The 12,905-nt window shown below is 45.9% G+C and overlaps 1 protein-coding gene across 4 annotated transcripts in view; it reads right to left on the bottom strand.

The window, feature by feature from the left end:
* PDE1C (phosphodiesterase 1C) overlaps window positions 1–11,423 on the bottom strand; it is a 634,171-nt gene extending 622,748 nt beyond the window's left edge. Inside the window, exon 1 of one of the 4 annotated variants that reach the window (XM_073008991.1) lies at window positions 10,696–11,423. In XM_073008991.1, coding sequence (XP_072865092.1) covers window positions 10,696–11,308 — 613 coding nt within the window. In that variant the 5' untranslated portion in view covers window positions 11,309–11,423. The remainder of the gene's footprint in view (window positions 1–10,695) is intronic. The other 3 variants (XM_007981671.3, XM_007981674.3, XM_007981673.3) reach the window with 3 other exon arrangements.
* Window positions 11,424–12,905: the final 1,482 nt, after the last annotated feature.

Raw genomic sequence — 12,905 nt, 5'->3', positions numbered from 1 at the left:
CAGACTTTAAATACTAATTAGATGAGGTGAGGGTGGGAATCTGCACAGGAAAAGGAATCTACAATGGTTCCCAGGTTTCTAGTTCAAATGCCCAAGCTTTCAAAAATGTAGAAACTGGCCAGGCACAGTGCCTCACACCTGTAATCCCAACACTTTAGGAGGCCCAGGCAGGCAGATCACTTGAGGTCAGGGGTCCGAGACCAGCCTGGCTAACATGGTGAAACCCCATCTCCCAGCTACCTGGGAAACTGAGGCAGGAGAATCACTTGAACCTGGGAGGCAGAGGTTGGTGTGAGCCGAGATTATGCCACTACACTCCAGCGTGGGCAACAGAGTGAGACTCCGTCTTAAAAAACAAAATGTAGAAACTGGATTGGAGTCATGGTTCTGAAACAAGTCACTCCGACTTCCTGGAGTAGCCATTTCTCCATCTATGAAATGGAGCTGCTCATAGTTCTCTTTCAGGGGAATTGGTAGCATCAAATCAGCTGATGTTTGGGAATGTTTACCAATAGTAAAGCCTCTCATTATCATCAGCAACATGAGGGCAATGGTTTGCATAATTACCCCCAAAAAAAAAATAGCCTCCTTGAAATAGTCACTGAGACCAGGCTTACAGTCTTACACAACTGGGCTAAATTCTGCATCTTTTAAACACTTTTCACCGTTTTAAACAGTTGGCCTCACGAATGACCCAGACGAGAAAGGAAGAAAATGCATCCTGTTGGAAAACTGGGTTTCCGTGGGGCCCAGCAGATGGTTGGGATCTAGTCTGACTCAAGTCCTGCTGGCTCCCTCCTTAAGAGATGATGGATTCCTCTCCAATACTAACTGACTCAATGCAATTTGAAAAGCTAAAGTAATTTCCAATTGTTAAAGGTGAGTCAGTAGACACAGTGGACCTTTCTGAGAAACTGTAAACTAATCACTTTAAAAAAGAAATTCATTCACTTTCCCACTCACTGCTTAAATCCTATTGTGTTAATGTGAGTTCCTTGGGCCCAAAGTCAGAGAAAAACAATGCCAGTTTTCTCTTGGGACCTCTCAGAGAGATGTAACTTCCAAAGGGCTGGAGGGTTCCCATATTTGTGATTACTGGGCAAACATCTAAGCCAGCAGAAACACCTTCAGGTTTGGCATAAACTAGGAAGAAGAAAAGGGAAGGGGAAGGAGTCAATATTTTTATAACCACCTGCAATTGTCATTACTGGGCTAGAACTTTACATATGTCACATCATATGCAGATATTATCATTCCTACTTTACAAAATTAAGAAACAAGACTCAAAGTTAAAAAAGAAAAAGTGGTCAGAGGCCAGGCACGGTGGCTCATGCCTATAATCCCAACACTTTGGGAGGGCAAAGCAGAAGGATTGCTTGAGCCCACGAGTTGAAGACCAGCCTGAGCAACATAGCAAGGCCCCATTTCTAGAAATAATAAAAATAAGTTAGCTAGGCATGGTGGTGCACACCTATAGTCCCAGCTACTCAGAAGGCTGAGGCAGGGGGATCGCTTGAGCCCAGGAGGTCAAGGCTGTGGTGAACCTTGATCGTACCATTGCACTCCAGCCTAAGTGACAAAGCAAGACTGTCTCTAAAAACTAACTAAATAAATAAGTGGTCAGCTATTTCATAAATGGTGAACATGACAACTTATCCATTCACATTCTGGTTTGTCCAAAGATAAAGAAGGGATATTCTCTCTACCATATACACTACAAAAGTTTTATTGAGATAATCTCCAAGAGCCAATACGTCTGAGAAATGAAATATGTAATTCAACAGGTCCAACACAGCAAAACCAAAAAATGAAAATAAAAAATAAGCCAGGAAAGAGCCCTGTAGTTGAACTGCACTGAAACCCTTACTTATTACTTTGACCTTGAGCAAGTCACTTCTCCATCTGTCTAATTTCAACTTGTGAAAACTGAATTAGACTATCTATAATGCTGGTGGTTACAGTCCATGCAAGTCCAGAAGGGGTTTTTTCTCCTTTTCTCCTCCCCAAGCCCATGGAATCATACCTGAGCCACTCTATGAAGTTACCATGAAGAGAGAACGCACAGCCATTTGGGGAAGCAGAGACAAAGTTAGCAAATCAATTCCTGCAATGTGGTTTCTTCTCAAACTCTGGCAGCAGTACTGTGACCTAATACTCAAAGGTAGAGTCTTGGGTGCTTTGGACCCTTGTCCAGGAGACACTGCCTTCCACCAAGTGAAAACCAACTTCTAGCAATTCTGTCTTTAAGCCTGCCCAAGGTCCCCTGGGTAAGGCCTGGTTCTCAGGCCAAGGTTCCAACACACTCCAGTGCCTGTCTGCCAGCAGCACAGGAAGTGCCAACCAGCTCTCCCCAAAGCAGCTGGCACCAATTACCCCGACCCAGCTGGAAGCACCCGGCTTGGCTGAGACAGGCACTCCAGATCCCTGGCCTGGTCGGAAATCCTACCCTAAAACAAAGATAGACTTGCAGCCGTGCCAGAATGCTACATAAGTAGCTGGTGGAGGGTTGGTGGAGGCAGCCAGGGACAGGCAGGTGAGCACTATCCAGGGAAGCAGCTGTGGGTCTCGGAGTCTTGCCCACACCCTGATTTCAGAGTCCCTCCATCATCACAACCAACAGCTACCAATTAACAGGCACCTAGAGCACACTGGGTTCCTACATTCCTCATCCTCTTGAACCCTCTCAACAACACAACAAAGAAAGAATTGCTATCTCCATTTACTAATGAGGGCCCCAAGGGTCACAGAGGTGAACGATCGTTCCCACAGCCACAGAGATAGGAAGTACCAGAACTGGGTCTAGAGCCCAGGTCTTCTGTATCACTTGCCTTTCCACCTGGCATCCTGGCCTGGGAGAACTAACATTCTAACAAGGGCCTGGCAGCTAGGGACTCGCTTTGCAAAACCAACACAAGTGATGCAGTAAATCCTGAAAGATGTTAACCAGCTGAGGAAACGGGAACATGGATCCATGAAGAACAACCATAAAGTATCAAGAGATCATTACCCAAAGACACAAAAGTGAAGCACACGAAAAATGCCAACACTGAACAACAGAAAGCAGAAGACAAAGTCATCCTTTCAGGTTTTCAAACAACAGTACATATGGTGATTTGATCAAGCAGGACTCAGAGTTGGTTATTATTATTTCCAAGTTAAAAATATTATGAAAATATCTTATAATGGACATAAACTATAAATATATAATAATAAAAACATTTATATAGAACTTACTTTTTACCAGGTGCTATTCTGAGTGCTTGATATGTACTAACTCCTCTAACACCCTAGGAGGTAGGTAATGTAATTATCTACATTTAACAGATGAGCACATTGAAATACAATACAGTTAAGTAACTTGTCCAAAATTACATAGCTAATAAACTGTGAAGCCAAAATTCAACCAAGGCAGTCAAACTCCAGAATCCAACTCTTAATATCTGCACAGACTGCCTCTCAAGTCCAACAAGCATTTATCAAGCAGGATCCATGCTAGACGCTTCTATATCTATTATTAATTTGGTATTCATTCTTACGTTTATTCTTCGTAACAAATCTTGTAGCATGAGTTGAAGTCAAAAAGGTTTCATATCACATCAGAATGGAGTTAGCCCTGCAGGCACTCAGAGACACTTGGAAATCTCCAGCTAGTCCCCATTTCCCACTGGAATTTGATGGTTAGCCTATAGGTGAAATAGCTGGAAGGCCTGGGCAGCTACACATGGACTTGCCTTTGGTCCTTTCTTGAGTTTAGCTCAGTGGTTATTAAACTTCACTGTAAGTAAGAAAACTGTACAATGCTGTATATACAAAGCGTAGTATGCTTACTTCATGAATAATTTCACCTCTGAGTTCTTAACTAGTCTTATACGCAGTTTGCCTCCTCTTTGTTCTGAACTCTACGAAGCATCCATCACAAATTGCCGGTGTACCTCACTTAGCCATTCCCAGCATCTCATCTACTCTGAGAAGGCCAGGGACAGGACTCAAAACTCACCTCTTCCGGGAGAGGCAGGAACTGCAGAGATTTCCTTACTTAACCAGTTTGTTTACAGATGGAGAAACTGTGGCCCAGGTTAAGTGACTTACCCAGGATCAAAAAGCAAGTTAGTAAGGGGCTAACCCCATCTCTGTGTCCAGTATGTGTTTTCTACTAGTCTATGCTTTTCTTCTCCATGGTTCCCCCACCCTTCTACAGTGTCTACTTCAGTGTTATGCTCAGCAAATATTTATTAACCTACCAATAATAATAGTTCACAATTTTGAATGCCTTGACTGTGCCAGGCCCTATACTAGAAGCTGGAGCTTCATTATGACTTTCATGGGCCCTAGAAACTTTTGCTTTTGTGGGTCCCTTCCTCCACAAAAAAAAAAAAAAAAAAAAAATTAAAATATATTTTAGGATTGCATTGAAATGAAAAATATAATAATGTTTTCTTAACTTCTCTATTATTTGTTGAGGTAAGAACACCTAACATGAGATCTACCCTCTAAGCAAATTTTCAGGTGTATGATGTTGTACTGCAGATCTTTACAGCTTGCCTGAAATTCTATGAAGTCAAGTATTTTCTTCAATCTAAAAGTTTATTTTTTCTTTCAATTCTAAAAGAAATTAAAATATTTTCAGAATCCTAAAAAGATTGCTGTCTGATCACTAGGCTTACTGTGCCCAGTGGATCAATCAGCCTTACTAGGTGTTCTAGTTGCACTATCTCATATGATTTCCTACCCTAGTGTGGTAGATACTATTTATTATGTCCATTTTACAGCTTAGGAGTCTTAACATTAGCCATGAAATGCCACCTCTCTAAGATCACAACCAAAGGAAGATGGGGTTCTGGATTTGAACCACAAGTGTCTAACTCCAGAGACTGTTATATTCTGGACTCTACTCAGTGCAATTTACCCATCCTGGTCCCCTCCTCCTGCTGTGTTCCAGGCTGATCCCGAAGCCCAGCTCAGGACTGTCATTCCTTTGTTACTATTCTCCCCACCACTCCCAACTTCCCATGGCCCCAGGTGGACCCTGTCCAGGTCTGTGGAGGCTGAGAAGACATGCCAGGCACCCTGTGCGGCTCTGGAAAGTGCATCAGCCTATAGGAGGGTGGCAGGGTGCCCAGTACCCACTTGACATTTACTCTCATCTGGTGTCAGGGGCCAGCACAGTTGTACAGGGCATCCTGGCTGCCCACCCACAGAGTGCAGTCACAAATCCTGGGGATCACATCACTGATGCTCACCCACTCCCAGCCAGCACCAGCTCTACTCACAGTATGATTTCAGGCAAAGGGAAAGGACATTGAACGGACACCTATAGTGTGACAGCCAGGCACTGTGTATGGCCCTTCATTCCCCTGGCCATGGTTCACCCACAAGGAAGGTGTTACTACCTCCATTTATTCAGAGAAGAAAATTAAAGCTGAGAGAAGTTAAATGGCTCACCTGATGGGCTTGATAAATCTGTGTGTGACTCCAAAGCCCAGGGTTTACCACAGCAAATACAAGCTCTCAGCTGGCCCCCTAAAAGCGTGCACTCTAATTGTTTGCTGACAATGGCAACTCCATTATGAGAGCTCCTCAGGCTAAAGACAGGGCTGCTCTCGGTGGAAGTGCAAATGCTGTGAAGTGGCATACACCAGTTTTAACCAGCATTAACTTTCCCTGATAACAAGAAGCATTTGTAGGGCATTTTAGAGTTAACAGCGCAGTTGTTTCATGCAAACCTTCACTCGATCCTCACCATACTGCCAAAACTTAAGGATCTTACTCCCCATTTTACATGTGAGGAAACTGAGGCTCAGAGATAATGTGATTTGCCCATGGTGCAGAATGGAAGAGGATGAATGGCAGAGCAGAGACCACAAGCCTCCATTTGCAGACTCCTCTTCCCACACCCTGCTGTGCCTGACTCTGACTCTGAGATACAAGTGAGGGAGAGAAGTAGGTCCATGAGCACTGGGAGGTGGCCATAGAATGTTTTACCTGGAATCCTTACTGGGTTCTTTGCTCCCCGCGATCACTCCCAACCAGGTGTAAAATCTTGTTTCCACCCAGACTGCCTGTTTGTTTAAGCACGCAGACGGAAGGCAGTCAAGACACTCAGCTGAGAGAGCACAGAGACTAGTCTGGGCTCAGAAAGTCCTCAACCATATGCCCCAGAGGAGGCCAGGGGCCTCTGCCTCAGCTGGAGAGTGGGCCACACTCCCAGTGTACGCAGCCAATTCATTCAGGCCTTGGCCACCCACAGAGCCCTGCCTGCCCAGATCCCCTCTGAGAGGAGCATCCATTAGCAAACCTCCTCCCTTCAGTTTGGCCTCCATCCCCTGCTGTCCAAGGGTAAGTCAGGGAACCTCCAACTCCCAGCCCCTTGAGCCTCCGATTGCTGTCCAGGGGCTTCTTGTTTTTCCTCCTCTGGGACAACCCAAGGAGAGAAACACAAGGCAGAAAAGCCAGTGGCCGTTGCTACAGGAAACACATCTCTGTTAGCAACACCTCTTCAGTACAGGCCTAGAATTTTCCACAACACCAATAGGTTCATTTTTGAAGGAAGCAGCTTCTTTGACATTCACTCCGCCAACTTCACATCCCTCTGAGCCTCTGGTTTCACCCACCCCCTTCTGACACCCTGCAGGTCATCACCGAGGGCAGGAGGAAAGTGATGGGCCCTCCCTCAGTCCCATTTTCTCATCTGTAAAATGAACACGGAGGAGCATCAAAAGAGATCAAGTGGGGCCCACTCAGGTGATTTAAAAGAAAAAATGTGCTTTTGTTTTTGGCAGACATACATCATTTTGAGGGGGAGGTGTTTGTTTGTATTTCAGGCAGCCTTCTGGAGAGAGCAAGAATCTGTGAATGACTTAATACAAACCCAAATAGACATCCAAACTCCAGAAGGAAAGTTCTTCTGAAATACAAGGTACTGCACCTACGCACCCCAATCATTCACTTCATATGCAAATGCTCCTTCACAAGTACTACCACACCAGAGTCAATTAACACTTGCACTTCTACATATGGCCTTCAATTATGCTCATCAGAATAATCACTTGCTGAAATCATCATAAGTTCAATGGTTTCACAGGGATGGAACTCTCAAAGCATCAAGGTGCTTTGAAAGTCACTGCTTGAATGTGGCACATGTTCAATCTCATAGTCTTGTTTCCCAGACCTCTTGACCACATACCCATTTCATGACCTGAGAAAATTACATAAAGAGGATGCAAAATCATTTGCCCCGGGACAGGGAAGCATGGGACTAAGGGAGTCTAGTGAGGTAGATTAACTAACCTTGTTTCTTCTACCTGATCTTCCTCCAGGGAGCAGCAACCCCACCCTGTCCCACCTGCAGCAATGGTCCCATCTCTTTCTGGTTTTGCTCCAGCCTTGGCTGGTTAAGCAGAGCTAACACACTCCCAGATCTCTCTTCTGCAGGATGATGGGCTAGTCCCGAGGGTCCAGCAGAAATAAAGTCCACCGTGGGAGGCCACATGATGTATGGGACAAACCCCAGGCTGAGGAGTCAGGGCAGATGTGGTTTGAACCCAACTCTGCCACCTCCTAGCTGGATGTCTTCTGGCAAATTATTTCCTCTAGAGTCTTGGGAGTTTCTTCTCCTAAAACAGGGGTCATAACAGCTACCTTTCAGAGTTGTCAAAACATTGCTGATGGGAGTAGAAGTTGGTAAATCTTTTCAGAAGGCAGTTGAGCAATATGTTTTAAAGTTCCTAAAAATGTTCATACTCTTGGACTAAGCAATTAAGCTTCTAGAACGTTATCTTTAAAAAGTACTCATGGGCTGGGCACAATGGCTCATGCCTGTAATCCCAGCACTTTGGGAGGCCGAGGTGGGTGGATCATGAGGTCAGGAGATCAAGACCATCCTGGCTAACACAGTGAAATCCTGTCTCCACTAAAAATACAAAAAAAATTAGTTTAGTGTGGTGTCGGGCGCCTGTAGTCCCAGCTACTTGGGAGGCTGAGGCAGGAGAATGGTGTGAACCCGGGAGGTGGAGCTTGCAGTGAGCTGAGATCACGCCATTGCACTCCAGCCTGGGCAACAGAGAGAGACTCTGTCTCAAAAAAAGTACTCATGGATATACTCATAGATTTAGTTTTTTATCACTGTTTATTATGGTGAAAATTAAAAGTAACCTAAGTAGCCAACATTAGGAAGTCGATTTTTAAAATACTTTATATATAGCATGAAACAAAACTAATAAGGTATTTTTAATAACACATTTTTCAAAAATTATGATTTCACTTTGTAAAAACAATGTACATATTAGAAGTATATACAAGAATTATTAATATTTAGCATTGGATGATAAAATGACACTTGATTTTCTTTCTTCCTTTTTTATTATTATATTTTCTAAACTTGGCCTAAAATTTCTTAAATGTCTCTCTAGCAACTTACTAATTTCTGCTTTTTAAAATGGTTATATATGAACATATCACATCGCCCCGAGAATACAAATTCCTTGAACACAGATTCTAAGTCTGATTTATCTTCATCAACTCTCCATGATATTAGCTTAGTGCCTTGAATAATTACAATTACCATTTACTGAATGTTTGCCGTGTGGCAGGCATTGCGCTAAATTGTATCTCTTAATATAGTAAAATTGAATAAATGTGGAAAGGGGGAGGGAAGAAGAATAAGCAGAAAGAAGTGAATGAATAAATTCTCAGCAGTCTGAAATAAGTTGGCAGCTATCGCACTTGGAAGCGACCAGCTCATTATTTTAGAGTCTCTACTGACCACCAGACCATACCAATCTGCTAGACCATCTCTTCTAACAGAAAGGGAAAATGTCAGGAGGAGGAGGACCACACTATGATCCTGGATTTGAGAAAGCCACACTTTGGAGGACAAGATCTCATAAAGACAACCTGGTATAACTTTTGAGAATTTTCTTACCAGAGTCAAGAAAACCAATTTAACATGACAATGATCTATTAACGAAACACTTTTGACTTTAGCAACCTTTAATTCTTTTCTACAAACACTCCCTTAGCACCCACTAACACCATTTGAGAGAGAAATATACATAAGCAGTCTCACCCTTAAGGAATTTTTAATGCAATGAGGACTACCAACAGGTGCCTAAATAACTGATTCAAGGCAGGGTGTGAGCTCCAACAGAGAACTCCGAGACTGGAGGGGGTGCCAAGGAAGAAATTCTTTCTGATGGGGATGGACAGTGGAAGAGGTGGAAAGTGAGAGCTGGGATCTGAAGCATAGACAAGATTTCTCAATGCTGTGCCAGGGGAATGGCATTCCTGCCTGCGGGAACAGCCTAGGCAAAGGCTCAGAGGGGTGGGATTTGGTACGTTTGGAGAAGGGCAAGTGTTCAGTCCGTTCCCCAGAAACCTTGGGTTACTTCATTAAGAACAAAAGTGGCCCTCAGATGAGCTGCGTTCCTTGGTCTCTTCTTGGCCCTGGTACTTTCCAAGCAGACACAGCCCACAGAAAGCAAAATAATCTACCCCCTCATTTTCAAAGGCTTTGGGGTTCAGTTCAGATTAAGACCACAGTAACTTGAGTACTTCCAAAAGTAGGAATCAGAGTGGCTCCTGCCTCTGTCCTGCTGTTCTCCAGAGGCTGAAGTCCCAAGGAGCAGACCTCCAGGGCTCTACCTGGGACTTGAGTTCTACTCACCTCCAAGGAAGATGTGGAGGCAAACCCTGACAAGTTGTTTCAAAACAGCCACAGCATGGGGCGGAAGGTAGCAGTATCAAGGACCCACCTCTTCAAATGCTAGGCTTCCAGAGGGTCAACCCTGTGGCCCTGCTGCTCCCTGAGGGTCCCCACAAGCTCCTGTGGTCCCCCTCCTGGTGAAGGGTTTTGGGGGAAAGAAAACAGGAGCCACTGGGAGTCCCAGGCGCAGGAGAGGAAAATACTACCTGCAGCTCAGAGACATCACAACTCTTTCTCCAATACTTTCGGTAGCATGACATATGATCCCCCCTCCCTGCGGCCTCTCTCTCGAAGACTGAATTAGCCTCTTTTTCTGCTTTATTTTTCTGAATCACTCTGTTCTCTTCTCTCTCTTCATGTGTCCCTTTTCCTTTGTTTCAACTTTTATAGAAACTATTGTTCAATCTCTCTCTCTCTCTCTCTCTGAATTCCCCGGTCTCTGCCTCTCTCAGCCTCTCCTCTCTTGTTTCAGTCGCTGTCTCCACATCCCTGTCACTCTACTAGTCTGTCTCGACGTCCGTCTCTATCTCTGGGGTCTAGGTGTTTCTATCAGCGTCCCCGTGTCTGGATGTTCCTACCGCTCTGTGTGTCTCTATCATGTCCACATCTCCCTGTCGCCTTCTGTCTCCCTCTCTCAGCACTCCTATCTTCATCTCTCCATCGCAGCGTCTCCAGCCCTATTTCCACCCCTCCTGTCCCCCGGCCTGCGTTATTAAAATCAGCCAGGAAACCGAGCGGTTCGGGGAGGTGTGATGCGGAAAACCAGCTTCCGCGCGACGCCAGGTCGGAGCCCGCGAGGAGTGCGGGGCAGACAGCCCAGGGTGCGGTTTCTGTCCCGACCCGGTCGCCGCTCCCGGGGACTCCCGCCCGGCGAGCACCCTCAGGCCCCAGCCCAACCCCTGAGCTCCCCCTGCCCGCTTAGAAAGGAACTCTGGCCGCCACCGGAGAGGGCGTTTGCCCGAGCCAGGAGTCAGAGAGGGGTGGAAAGTTCTCACCGATGGTGAAGCTGTAGCCATCGATGCTGAAAGTGGCGCTCCGGCATTTTTTGAAGCCCTCCTTCCTGTTGCTGGCGTCCGTCATGGCTCGGCCGGCCGGGCAGGGACCTCGCAGCTCAACCAGCGGCGTCCGAGGTCCCCTCCTCCACCACGGCGGAGTGAGCAGCCCGGGGCTCGGCGGCGAATCCTGCTCCGGCCGCGCCGCGCTGTCACCCTCAGCCCCGTCGCGCGCTGGCAGCTGAGTGCCTGGAGACAAGCGCGGGGACCCAACGTCAACAGCTAAAGGGCTAGGAGCTCGGCGGAGGCAGGAGCCGTCGCGACTGCCCCATCTCCAAGCTCCAGAGGCGGCAAGAGGAGTGTCAGGAACGGGGGACGCGCGCTCGAGCGCGTGGACGGGGCTGACGGGTGGGCGCGGAGATCCCTGCCTGGCCACGCTACTTTCTGCCAGCCGCGGGGTCCGCGCGCCCCGGGCACGTCTGTTTTCCACTTCAGCTTCTCCTTCCGTCTCTGGTGGCTGGGGGGATTTGGGGACCCAAGGGAATGGCTGGATTGGCGTCGTGCGTCTTCTGGATATGTTTTCTCTGGCAGACCGGGGAGCTTCCAGAAAGCACATCAACAGATGGAAAAGCAAACCCCTTAGCCATCAGATGTTGCCGAAGTTTACTCCAAACAAGGAAGTCGGGAAAAATCGCCACGCCCACTTCCTCCCAGCCACTGTCCCCAGCACTAACCTGGAGCCCCGATAGTGTTCCTTCTCCACTGTCCCTCCCAGGAAGGTAATTGTCAAAGTCACCCGAGGCTCTCTGATGTGAAATGTAGAATCGAATTAGAACTCGCCCCTTACCATCCATTCCAAATAGCTTGTCCTGACCTTTCCAATTTGGGTTTGCCCAATGTGATAGACTCCTGGAATTTGCTGATGTGGAAGATATCTACCAATCCCATAGTTGACGCTCTTATTACAGGAGAGGAAACTGAGGCTGGGTGGGGCTTGAGGAAAGTGCTACACAAGGAAGCGGCGGTCTTAGGAGGCAGAAGTTTCACTTTATGACGATGCCACGTTAGGCATTGGCCTTTCCAGTGCCTGAAATGACGGAGTTAGGCAAGGCTTATACTAGGAAAACTATTCCCACCGATCAGCAAGCAATTATTGAGGATTTACAGTTGCAGTGCTGTTAGGGGCTGCGGATGCCCACGGGAAAAGAGACCAGAGCTGAGTCCCACAGAGGAGTCCACGGTATAACAATGTGGAATGAGGGTTCTGTGCTCAAGCTATTGTGAGACTACAATTAATTTAGCCTCATTTTTGTGATGAAATTTGACACACTTAACAAACATTTGCCAATAAGAATCATCCAGGTATATTCCTAATTGATTCCAGTTGAGTTTAGAGGGTAATGGCTCCACGTATCTTCAGAATCTAATGAAGATTAGAAACCTTGTCCCAAAAAAGACACACAGACACACTTGTACCCTATTCCACATACAACTTCAGGGGGCCCATTAAAACTCCCAAGCTTACTGGAACCTAGGTTAATGTATGTCCCCAGAATTTAATCTTTTTCAATTCACCATGTATTTTTAAAGAAATGGAATTGTGTCAGAGTGTAGTTGTCACTTCAGTTGTAAATTCTCTCAGGGAAGACCTCGAACCATATTCACATGGTCTGGTTAGGCTGTAGCAAGATTAATTAATCATAAAGGCAACCAACAGTGTCATGAACCTCATGCCACATAGAATGGCATATTTCAGCATGCACTCAGGGGTGTTTCAAAATCATCATGTAGTCCCTGAGACTGTAATACCCACGCCTGGAACCTGTTACAACATGGAGGCATGAAAAGGGCTCTGCTCACAGATAGACCTGGGTCTGAAAGCTGGTTCCATCACTTACCAGCTACATGGCCATCTGACTTCCCTGAATCTTACTTTCCTTCTCTGACAATGAGGATTAAGTAGGAGTAAGGGCATAAAACCTAGGCACACAATACGCATCCAATTATTGCAATCACTAGCTGACTCCCAGATTTTATTACGTAGACTCCATGGAAAATTCTTCTCTGTGACAATAATGTATTTTAGTTATTGTTGCCACCATTAATTTTACAGGTGAAGAGAATTTTTATATGTAACATTTTATATATACTACATGTAATATAATGTGGGCTTGGTTTTTTGTTTGTTTTTGAGACAGTGTCTCACTCTGCTG

Source organism: Chlorocebus sabaeus, chromosome 21, assembly GCF_047675955.1.
Source record: "Chlorocebus sabaeus isolate Y175 chromosome 21, mChlSab1.0.hap1, whole genome shotgun sequence".
Taxonomy (NCBI): Eukaryota; Metazoa; Chordata; class Mammalia; order Primates; family Cercopithecidae; genus Chlorocebus; species Chlorocebus sabaeus.
Note: the sequence above shows the minus strand (reverse complement) of the source record. Positions and strands in the feature narration are given on the sequence as shown.